At 40.0% G+C, this 26884-nt stretch overlaps 1 protein-coding gene across 1 annotated transcript in view; it reads right to left on the bottom strand.

Moving 5' to 3' along the window:
* COL15A1 (collagen type XV alpha 1 chain) overlaps positions 1-26884 on the bottom strand; it is a 113835-nt gene that overhangs the window by 5894 nt on the left and 81057 nt on the right. Inside the window, exons 23-36 of the mRNA XM_062498385.1 lie at positions 25161-25226; positions 23294-23329; positions 20838-20900; positions 18772-18849; positions 18616-18651; positions 14543-14596; positions 14403-14462; positions 12495-12563; positions 12099-12140; positions 9714-9759; positions 9151-9240; positions 6226-6275; positions 4443-4553; positions 2925-3069 (exon numbers count right to left, since the gene is read on the bottom strand). Of these exons, the coding sequence (XP_062354369.1) occupies positions 2925-3069; positions 4443-4553; positions 6226-6275; positions 9151-9240; positions 9714-9759; positions 12099-12140; positions 12495-12563; positions 14403-14462; positions 14543-14596; positions 18616-18651; positions 18772-18849; positions 20838-20900; positions 23294-23329; positions 25161-25226 (946 nt within the window). The remainder of the gene's footprint in view (positions 1-2924; positions 3070-4442; positions 4554-6225; positions 6276-9150; positions 9241-9713; positions 9760-12098; positions 12141-12494; positions 12564-14402; positions 14463-14542; positions 14597-18615; positions 18652-18771; positions 18850-20837; positions 20901-23293; positions 23330-25160; positions 25227-26884) is intronic.

Here is a 26884-nt window from a genome sequence, read left to right as displayed (position 1 = left end):
CTTGGACTTCCAAGACTGCAGTCCATACCATCTGGTACCTGCTCCAAAAGTGAATTTCTTCACCTTGAGCTGTTTCCTGGAGTCAAAACTTCTTTCTTTTAAGGAAGGAAAGATTCAAAGCTATGGAAGACTAAAAGCATTTTGTGCAAATGCCTGGCATGATAATGGAACTTCATAGATGTTTCTAGGAAGGAGCTTCTACTCAAGGCTTGTTTGGTTTTGTGAAACACAGAGGAGCCTTGAAATCACCTTTTACGAGAAGAATCTGTGCACTGAGGCATTTACAAGGGTACTCCAGAGCAGGTCCTTCATGTCAATGGCAGGGGAAGGAGGTCAGCTCTCGGAAGTGTTTAGAGCTATTTACCTGCAGATAAGCTATTCCTCTTTCCCCTCATCACAATATGTGAACTCCACACTACAGTATGTGAACTCTGTAATTATACATAGTAATAGCTTTAAAAGAGATAACTGAACCTCGAAGATAGGGAATAAATAAACATCTGTTCTGAACATTTAGTAAAATGTGCGCTGCCTAAAGAACCCTTTTACAAAGCACAGAGGAAAATGTGTAGGAGGATGATGAAGACTAATGGCAGAGAGCATAAATGAAAGTATAGGGACGGAATACTAATAATAATTTGTTTTGTCTGACTGGGTCACTTAGCTAATATCCAGAAGTGCTTAATTTAAATTACACAGGAAAAGGCCTGAAGACCTTTATGTGCTTCATGGACGCTGTGGATCTGTCTATGTATCATGATGATCGGGTGCTGATTCACATCTAGCCTATGCTCCAATGTTGAATACGTTAAGGATTTTTTCTTTCTCAAATATTATTCAGAGGATGAATACTTCTGATAGACACTAAATTAATATTATTGACTGGATGACAGATTGGAAGTCTCACCTGCTGTATAAACAAGGCTGACCAGGTTGGAGAGAACAAATTGCAGAGAGATATATCTTCTTACCCAACTAGCATACTGAAAGCACAGGTCTTGTGGGAAAAACAGACTAATTGTTAGTTCTCATGGAGACCTGTATTTAGTAGACCTGTCAAAACTTTAGGAAGAACAGATGCTGCCCTGTCACAGCATCTCTATTCAGTTGAAGTCTCCTTTTCTACTAGTACACCATCTTCAGCTGAGATTAAGGAATGTTCTGCTCTGGTTTTACCTGGCTGGATTCCCAAGCTGGTCATAGATCCTAGAGGGAGGAATCAGTCATTTTCTCAGGCATACCTGTCAAGTAATGCCAGAGGAGTCCAGGAGCCTATCCACTAGAACCCAAGGCTGGACATAAACAGTATGAGGCTTGTCTTTAGGAAACCTGTGACCCAAAAGGACTCAAAAGCACAAATGTCTTGAACTGTGACGCTCAATTTCTAACCACATACTCCCTTTGATGTCACCTTGTTTGCAAAATTCCTCTTTCGATGTGACTATTTGTGTCACATTTTGCTCCTTTTCTAACCCAGTAAGTTGAAAACCATTGAAGGTAGAGTAAGCAACCTGAAGTTTCATTTCTATTCAGCATTTTCATAGCAACTAGTTTTTAGAAGCAGTTCTCAAGCAGTCTCATTCTAGACCTAAACTCTACTGTGGGTACTTCCTTTTCATCAGAAAATCAGAGAAGCACTTGGGTTGGAAAAGACCCTTAAGATCATCATCTCCACTGGTGACACCCAGAACTGCAAGGTCTACTACTAAAACATGTCCCTAAGTGCCATGGTTACACTTCCAGAGATGGTTACTCAACCACTTCCCTGGGCAGCCTGTTCCAGTGGCAATCCTCCAGGCAAAAGAAAAATTCCTAATATCCAATTTAAACCTCCACTGGTACAACCTGGGGTAATTTCCTCTTCTCCTGTTGCTGGTAACCTGGGAGAAGAGACTGCCCCTCCTGACTGCACCCTCCTTCCAGGCAGTTGTAGGGAGTGATGAGTTCTCCCCCGAGCCTCCTTTTCTCCAGGCTAAGCACCCCCAGCTCCCTCAGCTGCTCCTCACAGCACTTGTTCTCCAGACCCTTCCCCAGCTCTGTTGCCCTCTCTGGATGTGCTCCAGCCCCTCAGTGTCGTTCTTGTAGTGGGGGGCTCAAAATTGGACACAGCACTCAAGGTGTGACCTCACCAGTGCTGGCTACAGAGGGACAATCACTGCCCTGCTCCTGCTGGCCACACCATTCCTGATCCAGGCCAGAATGCCATTGGTCTTCTTGGCCACCTGGGCACTGCTGGCTCAACAGCTACCAACCAGCACCCCCAGGTCCTTTTCTGCTGGGCAGCTTTCCAGTCACTCTGTCCCCAGCCTATGGAGCTGCCTGGGATTGTTGTGTCCCCAGGGCAGGACCTGGCACTTGGCCTCGCTGACCCTCATACAACTGGCCTTGGCCCATTGACCCAGCCTGACCAGACCCCTCAGCAGAACATTTCAGCAGATCAACCTTCCTGCCTGACTTGGAAGCAAAATCACTAAAATGTGCATTTGATCCCCTAGCCCAGATATTTGATACTGGATAGGTCAATACTGAGCCCTGGGAAAAAACCCTTGTGATGGATTTAGTTCCATTCCCCTCAAGAAGACTATTTTGTCCCAAATTTAGCCAGCTGCTCAATTTGATGGATTTTGCAAAGCTGTCAAGGTAATCTGTCTCTACTATGCAGATTTCCTTACAGCTGCAGCCACAGAAAGATACTTCACACAATAGCACTCCCATGGCACTAATGAGTGAAAACTGTCTGCAGAGAAATTGTCCCTTTTGTGCTCTCAGTTCCAGACCACCCCCAGGAGAAATTGGTGGAGGGCAGGAGGAGAGCACAGAACAACCTGATTCAGGTTTGCAGAGAGGGTGCCACTTGTGAAAGAATTGGTCGTGTGGGTTGTGGGCACATGGCTCTACACTCCCATATACACTGAAAAGCTCACCTGAGCCATATATTGCAGGGGGTCCTGGTGGTCCAGGTGGTCCAGGTGGGCCAGGAGGTCCAATTTTTCCATAACCTGGTAAGCCAGGTAGGCCAGGTAACCCTGGAGGTCCTCTGGGTCCAACAACTGAGTCCCCTTTTGGTCCCTGTCAGTGATGAAAAGTATTTCCTTGAATGTATTGGTTTCACTGCTGCAGGGCCATCATCTCTGGTGGCAACATTTACCAGGTGCCTGCCACTACACCACCATTTAGACATGAGCCTGTATGTAATTTTCTCCAAGGAGGCATGGGAATGATGGAAAATGAAAAATTTAACCACATATTAAAATAAAGACAAGGATTTAAATTTCATAAAGATATCTGAAAATTCTCATACCTATCCCTGAGCAGCTGATACCTGCAAAACTCTCAACACTGTTCTCAAAGTCCTGGATCTCTACTCTGCTCATGCTAGGACTGCTTGCTTTGATGGGCTCAGAGAGTTTGTGGAAAACTTTAATGTAAAGTGCATCTATGCGGGGTGTGCACCTCATGATGAGTGCTGTCTTCTCCCTCCTGTGATCAGTGTTAACCCTTAACCTCTCCAGCTGCCAGACTTGCAGAATAAAAAGGCTCAACTCCCTTCATTTCCAGTTTAGCAGTGTGTCCTCAGCCTGACTGAGGAGGGCTTGTGCTCTGTGCTCACACCATCCTGCAGACATGGAACACATTGGATCCTGGACAAGGAGAACTCAGCTGTGCCATCCAGCTCCTTCTTGCCTGGAGAACATTTTCTGAACAAGGAGATGGTTCTCAGCAATGTGGAATAGACCCAGGGGGATTTTTGAGGGTGGTCTTGTTAACCTAAAGCTTCATCCTCAGCTTTGGCCTACTCATTAATGATTCTTGACACAGACATGGCAATAGAGGAATGCAATGCCCATATTTGTTGCCAGATCCCATGGATAAACTAGTTTCCAAAGAATTGGTGCATTTTATCCCAAGGCAATGGTGGCAGCAACTGCAAGAAGATAAACTTAAAAGGTAGACAGTAGACAGTGGCTGAATTTTATAGAAATGGTCCAGATGGCTACACACTGGTCTTTTCAGTCATGTCTTTGGATTTCTTGGGAAATAGGATTAATTATTTAGATGGCAAATAATTTTAAAGTCAGCCTCTGACTAATTTTATATGGCCTATTTTGGTATTTATGGGGGTATAAGTAGCAGCATCAGAAATTAAACATGCTGCTTTGATTTGTAATGCTGTTAATAGCATGATCTACATACTGGTGCAGCTATATGAGACAGCTGAGCACAACATTACCTCTGTATTTCATAGCAAAGTAATTCTATACTCAACAGTGAAGTGTCTGTGTTTACACTTAATGCAATTTTCTCCTATTCACCTAATGCTTAGCATGTAATTTTTTGTATAGCTCCTAGCAATCCTGAAGTTTGTCTCTTTTTAGTGCCTTCTAAATGAATTCTAAATGGGTAGTCACAAATATTCCCATTCTACAGCTTGCATGACTTACAATTAATCCTGGTCTTCCAGGTGGTCCAGGAGGTCCTGTCAGAAAAAAACCTCCATTTGGTTCTCCTTTTTCTCCTTTTACACCAGTCACTCCATTATCTCCTTTTTCACCCTTTGAAGAAAAAGTATTTTAAAATGCTGAACTGAATTGAGACTGGAACACTATGCACTGAACTTTTAAATTTATATGAAATCACTGAGTTTGGCAAAGGAAAGAACCTGCTTAAAATGTTTTTAACATCACTTTCTTCTTCTGGGATGTGGGATGAAAAGGAATACTCTCTATTGAGGCTGCAAGGCTCGCTCAGGTCAAGGGCTAGAGGAGGTGGGGTTAGGTGGAGGCACAGAAAATGCCTCTGTTGCTGTTTCCTGATATTCTGCCCAGCAAAACCTTGCTCAGTGCTGTAGCTGGAGGTGAAGAGAGAGTTAGAGGAAGCATAAAAACATGACTTTGTGCTTTCCTCCATCACCTAGGAAAAAAGCAAAGCAAGACTAACATCGAATGGACAGCTATTTGAAAGTATGTGACAAAGTGAGCAGGGCAGGGTGGGGGTGTGTACCAGGATAACAGAAGAGACACCACAAAATTCCAGACACTTGAATCAGTATGTCTTCTGTTCTGCATGGCTGATTATCAGTTAGTTTGGGAAACAGGAATAGGTAAGAAGAAGCATTGAAGTACTACATTGTTATGTCCCCGTGTAAGGTGAGGCACAGCATTCATACATTTCTCCTCTCATTATTTTTTTCTGTTAGTCTGCTTCACACCCCCCCTTTTTTTTTTTTTGAGGACATGGCTATGTATAGCTCCCCCTCAGACTTTCAGTCTTTGTAGGTTCCCAGTAAACATGACTCAAAAATTTTCTTTATTCCAGGCCATTTTGGGGAGTTGAAGGACTAGACTAAAAAATGAGCTCTTGGCAGCTAAATCTGTAAAGATACAGACATTACACTATAGGGTCAAAGAAACCCTGTTAGCTTTGCCACATACATGGGACACAATGCCATAGGAATAATTTGGGTGTACTCAGCCAAACAGAAATAAAATCCTAAAACAGGCAGCACTAAGAGTCCTTCCAAGAGACTGTTAACACAACATTTTTGGTAATATCATTAAATGATAATTCGATTCAAATTTTTTCAGTTCTTCTACTGGGAAAGAGTCTTATTCACCTAAAATATTTAAAACAATATAATATTTTTATTAATTTTTGTGAAATCAAGACTGCTTTTTGACTTGAAGCAGTCAAGAGAATAATGGAACAGAGAGAGACCAAAAAAATTAAGGTATGGTTATACTTTGCTGTAAGAGCTTCCAGGAAAAGTAGTTTCTATAATTTAATTTTATCCAGTGTGTTTAAAAGATAAATAACATGACATGGAAGTGATTTCCAACCCCCCTTTCCCCTCACCCAGTGTTCTATAAGCCCTTTAGGTAATGGATGCCTTTTACCTGAGCTGGCATGGAAACAAAAGCATTCATTTACGGCAGATATGTTAGGTAACAGTGGATTATGACTCACTTTAATACCACTGGGAAGGTAAAAAGCCTCAGTAATAACGTTTCTTTCAAAAGTAATCTTTATAGACCTCTGACAACTGCTATCTCTATACGAACAAACGTGCCTATGTAGCTGGAGTTTAAGAAATGAACATAATTTGTAATTGCTGATGCCCTTATATTTGTGTATTTCACCATGTTGCATTGGTTAGTGCTTAATTTATAATAAAGTACACTTTAACAAAAGGTTAACAGAAGTCAAACACAAATGGCATATAATTACCTTTATGCTATTAATAAAGTGGCTGAAATATGATGGAGGCAGAGGTGGACCTGAAAAATGAAGAAAATACAATAAAGTACAGTAATTATCTGCAATTTTCCTTTTAAAAGCACTGTTTTTGTTATTACTGGTTTAAGAGTTTAAAGGAAAACTATTTACAATAATGGCATTAACCTTTATATCAAGCAGATATTTTTAGTTTGGTTTCCTAACAAAGCAAGACTTATACAGCCTATCTTGTCTGTGTCCTATCTTGTCTGTCACTCTTCCACCTTAGTAACTTCTGAATCTGACTGGGATTTCAGAAAAATTAGAAGCAAAGAAGGCTCAAATATGAAAAATTCTCAGTTTTCTGGAAACATAGCAGCTGGGAGGAAGAGTGAAAGAGAAGCATCCAAGTTAACCCCTTTGATGGAAGCCAAGATAAAAGAGCAGCTTTTCATATGTTTAGCTGGTAGTGGGGTGATCCATCAGTAGATGTGTGATCTCTCCTGCAAAGACAGTACCAGAACTGACAAGAGAGATAGTGCTGCTGCTGTTCTGCCAACTGTATAATAACTCTTCCTTGACATTTTTCTGCAATGAAAACCAGTGTCAGATTCAATGGTTATACCACCCGTGTTGTCTGCCAATGTTGCTCAGCCAAAGCTGTCAAGCCTGCACAAAAAGTTCAATAAGCCTTCAAATATTTTCTGCTTGGTATACATTTGAGACAAAAAACCCCTATTTTACAGCTTCCCATAACAGTTCAATGAATTTCCTTCAAATGTGCTTTGATTAATTTTTAAGATCTTTGGGACCAGCCCTCCACCAGCCGTGGGGCTCATTTCCCAATGTACCACATCAGATCAAATTAAACCAAGTAGACATTGTGGGGCAGAAATGTATTCTCATTATGGCACCTGTTTGGATTTTATTCCAACCTTACCAATTACAGATTGCAGCAGTGATCTGCTTGATCCTTGTGAGGGGAAAGGAATGGACAGGTGGAGTGGAATGGCAGGTGTCCTTCTCAGATGTTGCTTAGTATTAATCTCTATGTTGAAAACAATGTGAAGTCTGTCTAGGAGTGAATAAGGTGCATGAAGCCCATGTCTTTTGAGTTTGCTCTCATACTTTTTGTCAGCTTCATATTTTTGCATGTTATCAATGAATAGACCCTGTTTATAAGGTTGGAGAGGTGACATTTTGTGAGAAGCAAAAATAAATCCACTTCATGGACAAATACCACAGTTCAAAAAGCTTTATCTGGTTTCTGGAACTCAACAAATGTAGTGGTAAGAGTTTCAGCCACCTTCCCCTCAGAAAAGGTTTCTTGAAAAATGCCTGTACTTTAATTATGCAGCTACCAGCTTGTAAATCTTCCCTGTCAGTGGTTACGTGAACACCTGTGAGAACTAGAGAACTGCTTTTTATGAAAGAATATTTTAGCAGCTACATCATTAAGCAAAAACCAAACAGGAATATTTTTAAAGCATCAACAGAATTGGACTTAGCATGCTTCAACTTCACATTGAACAAAACGTTAGAGCCAGTTGATCTATTGGATCAAATGAATGAATCTCTGTTATTTGTTAATTGAGTTTTCAGTTTAACCAGAATTCTTGTGTTATTCTTGCTGTCCTTTACTAGCTGCAGTTTTACAACAACATCATAAGAACAATCCTCTCATAATCTTCTACTTATGAACCACCTGAAATCATCAGATATAGGCAAGAAAATACTTCTAAGACATCAATTTTTATTCAATACAGAACCTGAAAAAGAACATATATGTTCATGGTGGACAAGCCAGCATAGATGAGAAAATTTTTTTATTTTCTGTTTAGGAAAGTTTCTTGCTTCTTCTTTTGACAAGTTTATTAATGTCTGGAATTGCTAACTGCTTATTTTAAGATACTGGATCAGAATAAAAATTAATGAGGACAAGACAGGAAAATTGATTTTACTACAACAAACAGATGTTGTCCTCGAAATTACCAAAATACCATCTTCAGTCAGCAGAATTATGTCCTTGGAACAAAGACAAAAAAATATCTATGTAGATATAGTGAGGGGTTTGTATAGTTATTATATGGGGAGAATATAGTTAGTATCAACGCATTAAAGAAAAATTACTATAAATATGGTGTAGCAACATTAATTCAATATACCACATTTTCTATTTCAAATTATTTCTGTCACTGATGGAAACCTTATCTCAGTATATGAGATTTCAAAAAGTGTACAGAAAAATGAAGCATTTATAATTAAAATCTTTTCAAACAGATGCTTGCTCCTGTAACACTTTCTGAATTTGTAAGAATCAGCAATATGTATCAACTTTTTGATACAGAAAGCAAGTCTTTAGGTGAAGAATTATTCTTATTATGCTCCTACTGCTAGCAAATTGATATTTTCAGTGCGCACAGACTATTCATGATTTCCACAAATAAATCAGAAAATATTAAAAAATTGGTTGAAATGGAAATAATCTATTTCTGCCTCCTATTAGAAGTGGGAATCTCACCAAAAACTGGCTGCCTTGAACTCAGTATGCACAGATGTATTACCCTGAAATATGAAGCTCTGGATTTTAGCACAATTGGCTCAGAAAGACTGACAACAAAATGATGTCTCAGCAAGTGCCTATGATGTCCTTCTAAAATGTAAAAAAAATCTCCATCCAGCCTCTTACATTTTGATATCTATTCTTGTACTTAACACATTCGTAATGCTCACAAATGTGCCGTCTGTCTTTTCAGAAGACACTTTGGATAGCTTTGATGTTCTGTGTGTCAGTTCATTAAAGAACACTGGTGTAAATCTTAAAGCAGATAAGGCTGCAGAGATAAGTATCCAAGTATCTTGCTGAATTGCTCTTCAAGTTAAACATATATTCCTCCACAGGATGTCAATGACATTAGATACTAAATCTAATTGTACCTGGTGGTCCTGGAGCACCTCTGTCTCCCTTTTCTCCTTTTAAGTGTGCTGAACTGTGCAGTCCCCAGGAATCCCTGTTTGCTTTAGCACCTGCCAGAAAAGCATCACAAATTCATGAGAATGTGAAAACAGCAGAGACTGTAGCAGTGTCAACCAAACCACTGAAAGTGGGAGCAGATTTTTCCCTTCCCTTCCCTTCCCTTCCCTTCCCTTCCCTTCCCTTCCCTTCCCTTCCCTTCCCTTCCCTTCCCTTCCCTTCCCTTCCCTTCCCTTCCCTTCCCTTCCCTTCCCTTCCCTTCCCTTCCCTTCCCTTCCCTTCCCTTCCCTTCCCTTCCCTTCCCTTCCCTTCCCTTCCCTTCCCTTCCCTTCCCTTCCCTTCCCTTCCCTTCCCTTCCCTTCCCTTCCCTTCCCTTCCCTTCCCTTCCCTTCCCTTCCCTTCCCTTCCCTTCCCCCAGTTATGCAATAGCAAAAAAACAAAAACAAAAACAAAAACAAAAACAAAAAAACCAAAAAAAACAAATAAAAACTTATTAAAACTGAGTTACAAGAAAGGAATTACCCACCATGGTCATTAAGAACTTCTTGATTTCCAGGATAGGGAGTGTTCACCTTCAGACAAAGAAATCCATTAAAAGTAATCCATACATATCATGCAATGGAAATGCATTACTTAGTGTGACTGAAAAGCCTGGCAAATTTGCATGCTAGTAAATATTATAGCAACACTCTGGGATTATCTCCAGTTTGACAGGGTCTGAGTATTATCTGATCAAGTTTTTATGAGGATTATTCTCTCTTTGACATGCAACATGCTTTCAGCAAAAGGGTAACATCATGCATTTTGGAGGCATCAGCAAATCCTACTCTCAGTTGTGCCAGTGAAGCAAAACTCATTCTCCAAGAACAATTCCGAATTTACAACACTGTGTTTGGAAGCAGGAATTTATTTTTGACTGTGAGATAACAGCTTGTGTTTACAATTATTTTCGTCAGACAGGGGTTATGTTATATCTGATGTTGACCTGTGCTCCAGATGCATTGAGACCACAATGGGAAGACAGAGATGTTCTAGTTTATCTTTTTCTGCTACCTGTAGCAGTGGGCATGTTACCTATGCTGCCTACCTCTGTGCCTGTCTTCAAAATAGGGACAATACAGGAACTGAAATGTGCCACAGTGCTTGGAAATCTCGGTACTTTCTAGTACTATTGAAACTAAGCAAGTGTATGAAAAAATGGAAGTTGCTGCATCTGGCTAATCCTGTGGTATTAGCCCATAGAAGTCTTACTCACATGGATAGCTCCATTAACTTCAGAGGTTCAGTCCCCATGAGGAAAACTGGTGGGGTTCAGTCTGTAGCTCTTTATCGACACTCATTTATGTAGGCATGAACAGCAGAATTCTTATCTATAAACTCGGATAGGTTTAAGAGATTACTCACAAATGTAGGATAAATCTATCTAGCACACTCAGGTACATGAGAGATGTTTACAAGTACATGTTTCTATTACTTATCCACATAAAAGTTAGTGCTATTTTTCACTGATTGTAAGCTTCCTGAAAAGTGGCTCTTATTATCTGAAATTCAGAGAAAATGGTCTTGTTTTGTTTGAATCATTCCACAGAGAACCAGAGGAGAGTTGAGGCTGGAAGGCATCTCTGGAGGTTGTTTAGCCCAAAGGAGGATCAGCTACAGAAGATTGCTCAGGGCCTCGTCCAGTCAGGTTTCAGAGGTGAGGCTGACAAATACATACGTGATTATGGATGCGTGTCACCAATGTACAATGTTATACAGTGCAAGTGAGAAGGTTCAGGGGAGAAAATCAAAGCAGTAAAAAAATGATGTGGTACGCCAAAACTGCAGAAATGGCAAATTACCATAAAGTAATGACATCTTATCATTAATTCCCAAAAAGATCACAAGTTGGGATACAACTTTTTTCAGCAGTAAGGTTAGGATGATGATGAGTATCAATACATCTAGCATAGAGGAAGTCAAGAGTTCTTTCTCTAAAATATGTGAAAAAGAACTGGAATGCAAATTGCAGGAGAGGGCACAGTATTATTTGGAGCTATACTGTTTAACAGAAAAGTAGAACCACCATCCTGAACCTTACACTATTCAGGGGTGGACTGTGGCTCCTGAAGACAAAATCCTTTCCAAGTACATACTCCACACCTTAACAGTAGGATATTGCCCTAGGGAAAATACTCCCAGGACTGAAATATGTTCATCATTCATTCTAGGATGCAATTTCTGTAACTCATTAAACAAAAATTGCACTAGAGTGCTCTGAAACGATGAAATCCATCTCCTTTCTTTTCATATGATGTGTGAAACTGCAGGGCCTTTGAAGGTAATGAAGGCTTTGTCATACTCTGAAAAGGAGAGGCAGATCTTCACCTGCTGCCATTCTGTGTGAAAGATTTAATTTAAAGGTTAAATAAAGAGCATGACCTTTCTTTTCTGATACATCTTCCATGTCACAGTGAAACACACAACAAATCTTGTTTTGGATAGGGAAATTAAAAACAGCTAAAGACATAAAAACATGGGGACTGTATTTACACATACATCTAAAAAGTACATGTACCTGTATGTATACACATTCAGGTTCCCAAAGCAACTCCTAAACTATGGAAATACAAGCTTTGAAAGGCATCAAAGTTATTAGAAAAAAAAAACAAGTAATCAAAGTGCTTTAAGCAAAAGAGTCTAGTGTTTCTAGTTCTGTTATATATTTTATAAATGGCTAAGTTTTCATATATGCCTAAACACTTGAAAGCCTGTTATCTTGAAGAACAAGTAGAACACATCCCTGGTGCAAAGCAGAAGGCAGGGGGAGAAAAGGTGCCAGGTTACAGTGTTTAGGTGTACAGCTGCTTTTGGTTATGTTCTGCCATGGCCATGCATCCTGCTAAGAGCAGATTCTGCACGTGTGACTTACTGGCATTTTGCAATGAGGCCTGGGAGGGACTGGGAAAACTGTCTATTGAAAACAAGAGGGAAATTAATGAGCGCAGGTATGATCCAGCATGTAGTGCACCATGTAGATCTATCAGTCATGATGAGGCTAAGCCTGCAAACAAACCCACCACCTCCCTAGGAGAAAGCCCAGCTGGCTGCCAGGTCTGTCATCATGTCCCTCTCCGTGGGGCCATGGGGACAAAACTCTTCCATGACAGTGGCTTTGGTTAAGAGATCTTTTTTCTCTGCACACAAGCAAGGTCACCCACTGCGAGCTGTGTTGACCGAAACCAGTTTGGATGTTTGCCTTTGCAAACTGCTCCTAGAGGAGCGTGTTTCTACTACAAACCAGCCTCTCATCCCCAGTTGTACTTACTCCTTTGATATAAAGTATACGTCCTGGAGGTCCAGGGGGCCCTGGGGGCCCAGGCAAGCCAGGAGGGCCCTGGTAAGAGAAAGTGAAAAGAAGGAAGGTAATCAGACAAAAAATAAACCCCAACTGGAAACTGGAACAACTAAAGGACTGCATATTGAAACTGAATTAAAGACACTGTATCTCTCATCCAAGGAAATTTAGGTATTCTACACTGATCTAGATCTCTCAAGACTGCTAAGATTCACAAATTTTCAGGTGCCAGTCAGACACGTACATGCTAATTAGCAGCCTTGAGGAACCCTGCTAGACTGGAGGTGTGTGACTGCCTTTTACAAAAAACATATGTCAGCTCTTTACTGTGCAATTTGAAAACTTGGCACAAGGCCGTGTTCACCTTTCAGTCCACGTCAGTGCAACTTTCTGTATGGTGACATATGTCATCTCATCAATAATTAGAGATCCATTAGGTCTTATCTTCCCTGAGCACTCCAGGACGGACAACTAAAATATGTAGTCTCTTTTGTTTGCCTGTTTGCTTTAACCTGTCAGCCTGATGTACTTCATCTAGTTATACTTGCTACAATAGCTTTTGTGTGGTTAAGGCAGACAATACAGAAAATTAACTTTAATATTGTTTGAAGATATGGAAGAAAGGAAAATCGACCCCAGCATTTTCTGTCAGTGGGTGGCAATTTTTCTGTCAATTTCTTCCAATTAGAATTTTTGTAATTTGTCTGTTTTCACTTTCCAGGAACTATATTTCTACTTCTACCTTCTTCTAGAGGTGTAAGCAACACTCAATACCTGGTCTTTTTTTTTTATTGTGGACATACTTAAATACTTACCAATTCTCAGTCTCTTTGCTACTCAGATAAAGTGATATTATCTCACTTATATTTATTGTCTAGATAGACAAGACACTTGTGACTTGCAGTTTGTGTGCCATGTTTTTTTCTCTCTTTTGAGCAAAGTAGAACCAGAGGCTACAACAGAATCCATTTACAGAAATTGCTCTACCAAAATACAGTGATACTGATTTCATGCTAACACAGTGTGCTAGTAATACACATTAACATACCCATATTTTTTTTTCAGCATTATGTCTGATGCAGATGAAATAGCATTAGCTGCTGTTGTGGCATGGGTACCCATTTTCCTATCACAGATTGTCCCATTACATCAGAACAACCACGCAAATTCCTCTGCTATTGTGAAGCTTATTCTTTATGCTCCGCAGTGATAGCTGTTGTGTGGTCCAGTATCAATGTTTATTGCGAGACAACCTGTCTGAAATCTTTTCATGAGAACCGACTTGCAGCAACAGGAGCTTGGCTCATCACTTGTCATTCCACAATTACAGGCTGTAGGTGAGCATGGATATGCTGTCATCTGTGCAGAGGTCATTATTTTGGATACATGTATGTGGCAACTGTAGTAGGTCGCAGGTATTAGTGAGCATCTCTTTGTTAGTAAAGTAGATACCACTTCCCTGTGATATGCTCAAGAGCTGCTTGTACCTGGGCTAGAAAGCTCAGAGCCTGTGGGGGTATCTTCAGATCATGAGAGGTCACACTGGTGGCCTGGGTCAGGAAGTCCTTGATAAATATAAAGAAACTGGAATTCCAAATCCTTTGCTGTTTGAAGCTGCTATGGTAGCGGTGAATGACACACATAACTGTTATACCTGGGAGCTTGCACAGCTATGTGTAGCTGCAAGAACTGCCCAGACAGACGCAGAGACTGACTTTTCAATGACTGCTGCTAGATAGGAAAAGTAGCAGGAACACAGTTATTTCTAGAACATTTCAGGTTTTCAGTCCCATCATAATTTGAGAGGAATCAATATAAATCAGAATTCAGATTTCAACTGCTTTTATTTCTTAGCCTGTTGAAATACAAAAAACTTACATTAAATGCTTCACCTCTATCACCTTTCACACCTCTCAGTCCATTCAGTCCTGGACGGCCCTAAAATAAGTAGAAATCATTTAGTATGTGTCAAAAGCAAGCATTTCCGTCTTTATCCCACTTGAAAGAATAATACATACTGGGCGTCCTGGGAGACCAAGTTCTCCTTTGGGTCCAGTAGGTCCTATTGGTCCCTGAACAAAAGAGAAAATGTGATTATGGCCAATTTTGTTGACATATATTTGATTATTTAGAATAAGAGACATAGTTTCATATCTACATTAAAAATCAGTTTGTGATTGCCTGTAGAGACTGCACAGAACATTCTCTCTGCTTTCTCTACTGAGTGATCTCAGAAAACTGTTATTGCATGTAACAGTCAGCTGTTGTTTGGAAAAGATCACTTAGCTGAAATGAAGTCAGAATTCCCAGCCACCTGAAGGATGTGCAATTCAAAACTGACTCACCATGTATTGAAGAAAAATTAAATGCATCAGACAGTAAAAGAAAAGGAAGTTAGAGGTGTATGCTTTGTTAATATATATTTTTTTAATTTTCCTTTTTTTTCCTCATTATTTTTGAATCGGGATTTGTGAGGAAATGCCTGTGGGTCAGCCTAAGAATTCATGCAGTGCCAGGCTTCTACTTGCCTCTCACCAGCCTGGGTTTGTGGATCCATGGAGCTGATGGTGAAACAGAATTGTTCCTTCTTTCTACAAGTCTGACTTACCAGGCTCACAAAGTAATACAATCCACTGCAAAAAGAAAGGACAAGCAGGCTGCCTGGGAAAGGTGGTCCAGGACTATGGATGACCTATGATGGGGCATTTGCAAGCACGCAGCTTCTAGGCAGCCTGCAAGTGATCAACAAAAAAGTAGCAAATCTGAGGATCTACAAACTTTCAGCTGCTGTCAGCTTCCTGAAACTCACCAAAACCACAAGAGTCTAGACAACCTCTTTACATATGTGTTAGCCTTTCTGGTTTCACTTCCTTTTTACAGTCTGCTGAAATTCTGAGATACCCCTTCTTGCATTACTTGTTAAATAATCTGTCTGTAGATCTCACACAGATACCACTTACATGTGATAGTGGGTGTGTTTAACCCTTCACATGATATCATTTCAGTGAAAAGTGATATTTACATTCATGAAAAATTTATCTGATGGAGAAGATAAATTTCTCTTAGCATCTAGCTGAAATTCATGGATTAATTGTTGTAATTTTTTATCACACTGAAACTGAAGACTGGATTAGACCTGAAATTCATAAGCAGCTACCATATGAACATATTAATTTATAGTGTCGCCATTTTAATCAGAATTTAAGGCTAATACCAGTTGAAACTGCTTAAAGGTGGTAAGACTTTTATTAATCTTCTATTTTATTTCCTGTTTGAAGGTAATTTCTCCCTATGTGGTCAAAGTTAATGCCTGAGTCTCAATCAGGCAAAAGATTGCTGGTGAACTGGCAGATGTGAATTTCAATGTTGTGCCCCAAGATTTTGAAATTCAACCCACCTTTCCATGATACCACATCCAATAATGAGGTTTGGAAAAAAAAAAAAAGAAATCAAAAATGTTATGAAGCATTTTCCTATTTTACTCTCTGGTACCTGAGCCTTTAAAGATTATGTAAATCTGAACTTTAATCAGCAGCGAGGACAATTAGAAACAGACTTCTTTTTTAGTTTAAATAAAGAGCAGTGTCTGATCCCATGCTTTAACTGGGATTTCAAACAAAAATTAACAATGTGAGAGTTGACTAAGCTGGGGCAACATTTACTATTTTCTCTAAGTGCCAGCCCAGTCTGGCAGGTGTTACCAAGTCCCTGAGACAGAATCCAGCAGTCACAGCTAGGAGTGAAAGAAGGAAGCACAGAGACCACAGGAGTCTGCTTACCACAAAAGGAAATGTCATTTACAACAGCACAGTAGTTCTGGGCAGACTGACACTGAGGTTCTTACTAAGTGAAGGCTCTCCTTCAGTGATACACAACCACTTGCTTCAGCAACAGGGAGCAGCATAATCCAGCCTGTAAAATGTTCTTGTTTCTCCTGTGGCAGGAACTTGGATTTAGTCAGCCTCTTCTGCTTTTGCTAACAATTGTACTGACCTCCTGACCATCCCTACTTCTCATCTGCCAAACTAGCACTTCCCTGTAGCTCCTTGTGCTCCAAGATCCTGTGATCCTATCTTCTGCCCAGCTGTAGCTCTCAAAAAGGAGCGGAGCAATGACTAGGATTTGATTTTAAATTCTGGAAATTTGTCTATGAGTCTAAGAGCAGAGAGGAACAGTCAGAGTACCCCACTACCCCAAAGTTGTTCCTGGGCCAGAGACTCACTTGGAGCAAAGTGAAACAGAACCATTGCATTGAAAGTTTTGATAAGTTATGTGTCAGAGTCTCTGGCCCAGTGCCTGAAGTCTGTATATTTTTGCTGCACAGGACTCACGCTAACTACAAAGGGATTTTTTTTTCTATGGGACATCACCAAATTGTATCACCCCATTAGCAGTGATGACCAAATGAGAGTTCTGTGCTAAGAAGACAGCTGTCTGAGCAGAGCCTTGGGACAGGCTCCATGTGCCAAACTTTCCTGAGTGTAACCATTCCCACCAGTGCTGGCAAGAACTTCCTTGTCTGCACGCTGAACTGTATGAAGCATCTTGTGGCAGTACAAAAGGAGATGCAAAAAACAGAGTTTGGGGCTGAGAGGAAAAGGACGTCTGCAGGATGCACTGCAATTAGCAGTGAACAAAAACCAGAACACAAGAAATTCCAAATAAATATAAGGATTTTTTTTTTTTTTACATTTATCAAATGTCTGGAATGTGCTGTCCAGAAAGGTTGTGGAATTTCTATCCTAAAAGTGGTTGAAGACCTCACTTGACAAGTTCTGAGTTAAAGAGACCTGCTCCAGGCAGTGATGTGCACAACATCATCTCTGAAGTTCACTTACATTCAAAGTTACTCTGTGTCAAGTTGAAAGGGTTGATCATCTAGTAGCCATACAAGGAGAAGCAGAGGAACATCCTTTCTAATAAGTTAGGAGAGCCTCCTCAGGGTGTTATGATACACAATAATTAAGAAAGCAGTTACTCAGCACACCCAGTTAACCCCTTTTAAAGACCGCAGAAACTGATGTAAAAATCTCCTACGCACTTTGCTGTGCAGAAATGTCAACATCTACCAACATCCACTAAGGCACAACACTGACCAGGCTACATCAAAAGCAGAGGCAAAGAAACATCCTTGACATCCTTGATTTTTGGAATACTAGACTAAAAGAAATTGGAGCCCTAACATTGCTGAGTCCGGGCAACTGTTCTTCTTATTTTATAGCTAATTTCTTGTGCTTTCTTACAACCTTCTGTGTCCAGTCTAAAGTATCAGACCAAATACTGAAAGAAGACCTCTAAGTCCTGATTTTGGTACATGGTCTTATTCTACTGCCTGGTGTGCATCTTTCTCAGAATCCAGTGCAGCTGCAATTTATTGGCATTGACAGAAATTGAGCTGATGCAGTTAGTAGTTTTAATGTAAATCATGTAAACAGAGAATAACTTATGTGGAAAGAGACAGATCCTCTTGCACAATCTCTTGCTCACAAGACAAACTTGTAAATTAGACTTGTGGGTTAGGTCATGCCACTCTACACCTTGTTCCAGAATCCATCATCTCTCTGGGCACTGACTTCGGTGTTTAATCACTTTTAATGTGAATATTTGTGTTTATATCTGGGTAAAATTTCCCTTGCTGGAACTTGTTATCTTTGTTATTTTTCTTTTTCCTGTGCACCTCTGAGAAGGACCTGACTTTTTATTATAATTCCCTTTCAGGCTGAAGCAGGGAGCAATTACAGCTCCTCTCAGTCTTTTGTCTTCAGAGCTAAACAAACCCAGCTCACTCAGAGTCATAAATCGTGCACGTTTCTAGCTCTGATGATATTTCACTGTTGGTTTAGATAGCAACAGATACATTTGTTCTACCAGAATTTAAACTCTGCATTGAGTCAGTAGCTCACAGCACCACATATGTAACAAATGCATTATTTTCTGAAGGACAATGGTTACCCTGAAGTATGAATACTCCTTATCCCCACTCAGAGGGAATGAAAACCTAAAACAAAACTACCTTTACATTTACTAATATCTGTAAGGCCAAAGCAAAATTGAAAAATAAAAAAAACATTCATCTCTGGAATCATCTTACCATTGGTCCTGCTGGTCCCACCACTCCAGCTTCACCCTGTTGAGGACCAACACAGAGAGAGCAATGACAAGGAGAATTCCTTCAATGTCTAGCAGAGGTGACTGGTAACAAGGTCACCAAATAATCTGGGAGGAACACAACACAGTATCAGCTCACCTTCTCCCCTTTTCTTCCTAATAACTCAGTTAAAGATCCATCAGCAGAAATGATAGCTCCTGGTTCTCCCTTTTCACCCTGCAATTATCAGAGTAATTACTGTTTACAAAGGAGATCCCAGTGAATCAGAAAAAGTCAAAGCAGCATTACTTTTGTTTGAAGGGTGACAGATTTGTCATGCTGTGATATCAAACATAAAGTGATACCAGTATGAGTAGGGTGAATCTTGATTGTGGGGAAGAAAAGAGATGATCTTTCTTAAAACATAATAAAGTACACTAAAAATACCTCCTTGAGATAAGTTCTTATTTTTTTAAAAAAGGCTTAATTTGCTCTCATTAGAGTAACTAGGTAAAACATGCTGTGTTCACAAAAGGTCTCTGCCAAAGGCAGACAGGTTATTGGTGTTTCTTGTGTACCATCAGCTTAATGGTCAGCAAACCCTGTTGGAAATGCACCATCTTGATAGAGCAGTAAATGTTTGGATTTTACTATCAGGAAAGCATGAGTCATTCTCTCTATGTGCCTGGCATGATGCAACCTCATTAACTTCAATGAAGGCCAAGTCCCAGCATTCAGATGTGACCCTCTGCAATTCCTATTCCACCACCATGAATCGCTTCTCAGTGCTAAGTGCATAGCTCCCACTCTGGATCTTTCAGCTGTAACTTTACACTTGCTACAGGCAAGTGCTACAGGCAGCTTGCTACAACATCTTTCCCAAGTTCTTATGGAAGAAATCTGGCTTGAAACCAGCAATGGCATTGCTGATTAAAATGACAATCCAAGTTATAGACATTTAGTTGAGCTTCAAGTGCTGTAACTCAGTTATTCCCACAGGTTCTTAAACCACTGTGAGTCTTTGAAGTCTCCTTAAAGATATTTTGGGTACTTTGGAGTCTCCCTAAGGCTTGGTTGGCTTCACTGACTTTATCTTCTGTGCCTATTTATGGACTTGAGGTTGAATTTCATTAATCCTTGAAGTAAAATGCTCCTAGGTGTCTGTATAACTTCACTGTGGTTCCCAAACTTCATCACTCTTGAGCATAGCTGGTGACCACAGCTCAGAAACACCATCAGATACATAACTATGTTTTTGGTGGGTCCAATGCTTTCAAAGCTTTGAGTTCTTGCCAGTGTGGGCACCAGAAGCAAAAAAAACGAAAGCAAAAACATCCACAACCTAAACCAAAAATCACCCAACTGGTTCTAAGGTCGAAGTTGATCATTTAATGCACTCTATAAAAGAACAGGAAACCCTATGATAAACATGGACTGGTATTTATGGCCTGAGAGTTTTCCTTCTGAGCAATGACAATACTGTTCATCTGCTACCCCATTTAAACCATAATTGACTATTTACAACTCTTCCTATTACTTGTGAGAAAGTGAGCTCAGCTACTTAGCAAGAATAAGCAGAAAGTGGTTTTGTTTTTAATTTTTGGTATCCCCAAGATATTAGATGTTCTTCTCCCTTGCTTCCTGGAAGTGGATAAGAATAGGAAAATACTGGAACAGCTGCAGTATCTACAAAAGAGCACAGTCAGTCTTTAGTAATCCCTCAGCAGTGCTATAAAATACACCTTTTTGTGAAGAAACAAGAGAAATAATCCTAAGAAGAAGAGCGTTCCTCACGTTTTATACTTTCTTTGGGAATTGAAAATTGCAGTCATCATGCTGTAGGCAAAGCCTTCTCTGGCATAGGAGGAGGAAAAGATAGATCCTTTTTTTTATTTGGGCTTTTGGATAGGATCCCAGGGTGTCAGCACAGCAATCAGCTGGCAAGAAGAGGTCACTTCATGTTTAATGTTTAAAGAGACTTAACCTGATAAGTGCATACTGCACTGATGAATTTCAACACTGGGGCAGGAAGATGAGCTCTTGGTGGGATTATATCAAGGGATCTCATTTAGCATTTTCACATTCTACTTAGTACATTTTTCACATGAACTTATTAAAATCACAATTCCTTCCAAAATTAGAATCATTAAACTTTTAATGCCACTAAATACTTGTCATCTAACACATTTCTCAGCATATACTTTCCCCTATGCATTTTTTCATACCTGTTGTCCTTTAGGTCCTTGTAATCCAGGCAAACCAGTGTCACCCTTTGGACCCCGAGGACCCTAGGCAAAAACAGGTACATAAATCCATAGTGATATTTGTGTAGAATATGGAGCTAGGCCATTTTACTAAATGTAATTTTAAATGATGGGCAAACTTGAACTTAAATCACTCTGGTTGCAATCTAATAATTCCTACAAGATAAAATTGCTCTCTGAACCAAGTTATTCCATAAACCAGATACCACATAAGGAAAACCTTTTAGAAAGACCCAAAGAAAAAATCGCTGATGTTTATCATAGTGTAGATGATACACACATTCACAAAGGGAAATATGCAAACATTAATAAAAGTGGAAATTCAACCTAAAATTTTCTTTTTCTTCTGTACTTGATCCTCTCTCTCTATGATCATTTAGCCAGACTGATTTGCAACAGAATTTCTGAAGGTATATTTTTAACAGTATGCAAAAAAAGAGAAGAGTATATGAAATAGAGTTCATCTATTTGAAAACAAGACAGTTTCTTTATCTGTTTTGTGGGGAAAACATTCCCCTAAAATAAAGTTGTACTTTACAGTCTTTCTAGAGCATTCAGAAGCATTTTTTTACCCACCAAGATCTTAACTGAGGTCTACAGAATTTCTGCATTAGTCAAGAGATAAATAAAAGACATAAGGTGAGAACAAGTGTGGTATTGTCATGTACCAATTCTATAAAGGACAGGGACCAAGAATTCATTATAACACTTTCTAAATGTTATCAGCTCTTTTCCAAATAAAATGTATTTTTAAGGATTTTTTCCCCCCTTTCTTTGGTTTTCTATGTAGTCCACAATACCCAGGACTTAGCAAGCAACCTTCTGTAGAATTTTGAGCAATTTGCCAGCAGTTTGTTAACATCTTTTGTCAGCTTTCTCGGTTTTCTCCTTAATTATTCTCAGGCAATAGACAAAGGATCCTGAGACCATATGCATGCTCTGAACTGTAGAACGATCATAACAAGGGAAAGTAATTCTACCACATTACACAGAATATCAATACAATAATTACAACAATACTATCTGAAATCATAAGCCAAATAATCACAAAGTATTCTGAGTTGGAAGAGACATACAAGGATCATCAAAGGCTAACTCTTGGCTTTGCTCAGGACACCCCAAGTGTCACGCCATGTGCCTGAGAGCATTGTCTAAACACTCCTTGAACCCTGTCATGCTTAATGCTGTGACCACTTCACCTGTTCCAGTGCCCAACAAACCTGTGGGTGAGGAACCTTTTCATAATATCCAGCCTAAACCTCCCCTGACACAGCTTCACACCATTCCCTTGGGTCCTGACACTGGGAACCACAGAGAAGAGATCAGTGTCTGCCCCTCCTCTGCCCCTCACAAGGAAGTTGTAGACTCTGATGAGGTCTGCTCCCAATCTCTTCTCCAGACTGAATAGACCAAGGGACCTCAGCTGCTCCTCACACAACTTCCCTTCAAGGCCCTTCACCATCCTCATGTCCTCCTTTGGACACTTTGGACACAGTTCCATGTCTTTCTTACATTGTGGCACCCACAACTGCCCCCAGCACTCGAGGTGAGGCTGTCCCAGCTCAGAGCAGAGTGGGACAATCCCCTCCCTTGCCCGGCTGGCCATGCTGTGTCTGATGCCCTCCAGGACATGGGTGGCTTTCCTGGCTGCCAGGGCTCTGCTGACTCAGATTCAACTTGCCACCAACCAGGACCTCCAGGCCTCTTTCCCTGGCACTGCTCTCCAGCATCTCCTTCCCCAGTCTGCATGTACAGCCAGGGTTGTCCCACCCCAGGTGCAGAATCCAGCACTTTCCTTGTTGAACATCATACAGCTGGTGATCCTTCAGCCCTCTGATTTATGTAGGTATCTCTGCAGGCTCCTTCTGCCTTGGAGGGAGTTAACAGCTCCTCCCAATTTTGTATCATCTGCAAACTTGTTATCCTGTGTCTAAGTCGTTAATATTTATATGGCAGCCTGAGTGCAATAGGCAGCACAGCTTACATGGTAGCCCTGATATGTTATTAGAAAAAATCCAAAACATTTCCAAAAGGATAAAATACAAAGGGTACATCTTACAGGGCTTTCCTGTGTTCTGTAGTGGTGATGAAAAAGCCTGAGGAATAAAACAGTTACATATACATATGCAGATAACTTTTAAAAGTCCATTTATTCCACTTGTTTCTCCTATATGGCATAGGTCTTTCCTTAGGTAATAATTTTCCATTAATTACACCCTGACTTAAACTACAGAATTGAAATAAGCATATCAGAGTATACTTCGCTTCTGACAATAAATTTGCAGTGACCTATATGAAAGTTTATTAGACTTCATGTAAATGGTGCATAACATACATTTTAAAAAATATTCTACTATATTGAAAAATACTTAAAAATCCTAGGAAATACTTTTCAATTCTAGACAATTAATACTTACAGGAAATCCTGGTAGACCTGGCTTGCCATCTGGCCCCTGCAAAATTAAAAAACTCACACCCTTACAAACACATATTACAGACTTGCAAAACAGAATATGCATTTTTCATGTATTGTGTGATTTGTGAATATCAACTCATCTGCTACTGAATTAAGAAATTCACTCAGTTGACGGTAAAGGTGTGAACTTCCACAACACCCTATGCTTCTAATTTAGCATTTACTTTCAAAAACTGGTGAGACAGAGATCCAGAAAAGACTGAAAAACGATGACATTTTCTACATATGAAAGGCATGCAACCATTATTCAGCCTCTTCTGAATCATTTTCAGAAGCCAGCACAGAGACCACAGTAGCTGCCCACCTTTCCCATTTTGGTCCTGGATATTTCTCTGGATAGAAAATAGAGTGTGTAATAGGCTGTGAATAGAATCACAGATTGAAATTTGTGTTTGGCACATTTAAGATTGCCCTGCTGTGGTAACTGCAGGGGGACACTTTAATTCTGGTTCAGATCAGCAGGATGTCTATTTCCCCAACCACTATGAGACTGCACCTCTTTCCTGACTAGGGTTAGAGCTTTGAGGCTGAGGTTCAGATCTTTCTCACTGCAACTGCTCTTCAAGCTACAGGATCTGCTTCTTTTTTGTGGGCATGAGACTCTAACATCTATCACAAAACAAAAGTTTGAATTACCTGAAGCAAGTACCTGTGCCAGAGCTCACACAAGAGGACCCATAGTATCCTGGCATCGTATTATGTCTGGGGATTAGGAGAACCAGGTCTTTGGGAAATACATGAAAATACTCTTCTACGAAAACAGTTTTACCATAAGCATGGCTGGATGCAGCCACAATAACATGAAGTTGTCCTGTGGTGTAATAAGTGGGAAAGAGCCATGCCAGGCTGGCAGAAAAAGGTCACAAGCTGCTGCTGGAGCTATTGCCCTTTTTCCCAGTTCAATGACAGACTCAGTAAATATTTGTTTTGGGACAGCTGTAATAATAAGATAAAAAGTTTTTGCAAACTCAAGCTATGTAGAGTGAAATTCTGCTATTGGCTATGAACATTCTGACTTTCTTTGTTACATCAGGGATTAAATGTGGGAGAGATCATTGTGCTCACCAACAAGAAAACAGATAAAATGAGATGCACAAACAAGAATCACAAATGAAATTAGCTGTAAAGTAAGTTGCTTAATTTGTGGTGGTTAAGATTTTGCAAATTGCAACATGCTGCACTTTTGGGTAACTATGAATAGACTCCACAGCTTGGAAAATGTACATTTCTCTTTGGATCCGTCCTAGGAACTTCATGAAATGAGCTTAATGAAATCATTACCAAGAAACATCCAGGATTTCCCATATTTGACTGAACTATTTTGCAACTGGAAGAGAACCTAAATTTCACATCAGCTGTATTCTCATGAAATTACTAGTTTTTCATTCACAGCTATAACTTTTGTGAGACTAAACTCATACACAGGATACACTTCTAGTTGAAGTCTCAAGCAGAACTGAGCAAAATACTTTTTATCCCAATGTTTTGTGACTTGAAAAACAAGAAGGAAAAAAATGGGAGAAATGTAAATCTTGGTTTCAATTTTTGCAACAGTTCTACATTTCTGTAATTCTCTGCATATAGCTCAGAATCAGAGATAAGCCAATTTCTTTATTTCATACCAACGTGTAAAAGTAGTTTATTCACACAGAACTCAGTTCTGCCTGAAAGTACTTCCAAAGAGTTTGGTGCCAAAGTCAGCAGAAACACAACATTAAAGTATAGGAAACTCATCTCTAGTTTATTCTCAAAAGGAGATGTTGAGGATAGAGCAAATCTGAAGATTGAATAAAGCAACATATACTCACTGGAGGCCCAAGCAGTCCTTTACTTGCAGTAAAATTAAAAATCCCATTGGTGTCATTGAGAAGTAACTAAAAAAGGAGTTAAGAAACAGGTTGTTTTAAATGTTTTGTCTAAGGCAGAATCACATTTCTAGAAAGGTAAAGGTATCTCTTTAGAACTATGAAAAAGCCACAAATATAAGTAAGGCCACAGAAAAGGCTCTCTACTTCTAATTTTCTTTATACAAATGGAATAACAAAACATAGAATTTCTTTTACATTTCTTCTGTAAAGGTCTCAGAATTCTTTCAGAAATTTAATTAACTGACTCACATTTTTAATTTGAAAGCCATGACACCAGATTTTGCAGCCTGAAGCCATTTCTCCTCAGCAGGATAAGGATCAAATGGAGGGTTTATGCTCCAGTATGTCACTGGCATTCTAAGATAGTGAATCAGTCTGAGCACACTCATCCTCTGTTGCAGAATTGAAGTTTTAATTATATTCTGGACATGTCTGCATCACACCATGCAGTGCCATGCTGCAATTCCTAAGTCAGCACTGATTACGCTGCTGTGTCTGAAACTAGCTTGGAACCCCAAACTATGATGTGGAGCAGCTCCTGCACTACCCAGCTCTGAGTCCCCAGATGCCTGAACAGCACAGAGCAATTGCACTGCTGTTGCATTGCTACTTATCCTGGAATTGGTGAGCTCCCCATTAGCCCAGGCATTTCTGCATAGTTCGATTACAGAATCATAATAGTGAGGGTGGACAGAGACCTTTGCAGCTCTGGTCCAACACTCCTCAACAAAGGCCTGAATGGATCAGGTCACTCAGGCACTTGTCCAGTTAATTCTTGAACACCTCTAAGGATGGAGATGCCACTAATGTTTTGCGCAATCAGTCAGGGTAAATTTGATTATAGTCAGGGTAAAAAAGTTTTACTTATATTTAATTGGAATTTCCCTTTTTCCAACATGGACCTGTTGCATCTTATAATATTTCCATACACCTGCCAGGAAGAGGCTGCTCCCATGTTCTCTCTATCCTCTGGTTATGTAGTTGCAGACAGAAACAAATTCTCTCCTTAGCCTGCTTTTTGCCAGGCTGATCAGATCCACTTCTCTCAGTGCTCTGGTCCCCTGAACACCTTGGCAGCCCTGGATGGGGCCTGCTTCATTATGTCAATGTTTTTCTTGTCCTGGGGATCTCACAGCTGGACTCAGTACTCCAGAAGTGGTCTTGTGAATGCCAATCACAACTCCCTGTCAGTAGAGTTAATTTTACACCTATTTTATCATTCTCTTATCCACTTCATAGGTCATCAGTTCAACAATAGCAAAGCTCAAGGAGACTGCATCAGAAGCTTTGCTGAAGTCATGGTCTACAAATTCAGTGCCCATCCCTCTTCCACAGAGAAGCAGTGACTTTGATCAGGAGCAAACTGCCATTAGTAAATCCATGTTGGCTACTTCCCATCAGATTCTTGTCCTGATGTTACGATTAGGCTTTCATTTTGGTTTTGGATAACTAATTTTCTGGTATAAATAGGTGTTTCTAATATTGTATCACATGGTCTTACAGAACAGTTCAAGACAGACAACATGTAAGTGCTTGCTCTACAGAAATATTTCAGGTGAAATGATATCCTTACTCTGTTTTTGTTATTGGTTTCATTTCTTTCATTCCAATGGTCCCATTTGACACTTTAGTCTTGTTTTAGATTCAGAAGTATGTCCTAAATC

The sequence above is a fragment of the Cinclus cinclus genome, chromosome 1, assembly GCF_963662255.1.
Source record: "Cinclus cinclus chromosome 1, bCinCin1.1, whole genome shotgun sequence".
NCBI classification, from domain to species: domain Eukaryota; kingdom Metazoa; phylum Chordata; class Aves; order Passeriformes; family Cinclidae; genus Cinclus; species Cinclus cinclus.
The sequence above is the reverse complement of the archived record's forward strand: the minus strand, read 5'-3'. Positions and strand labels throughout refer to the sequence as shown.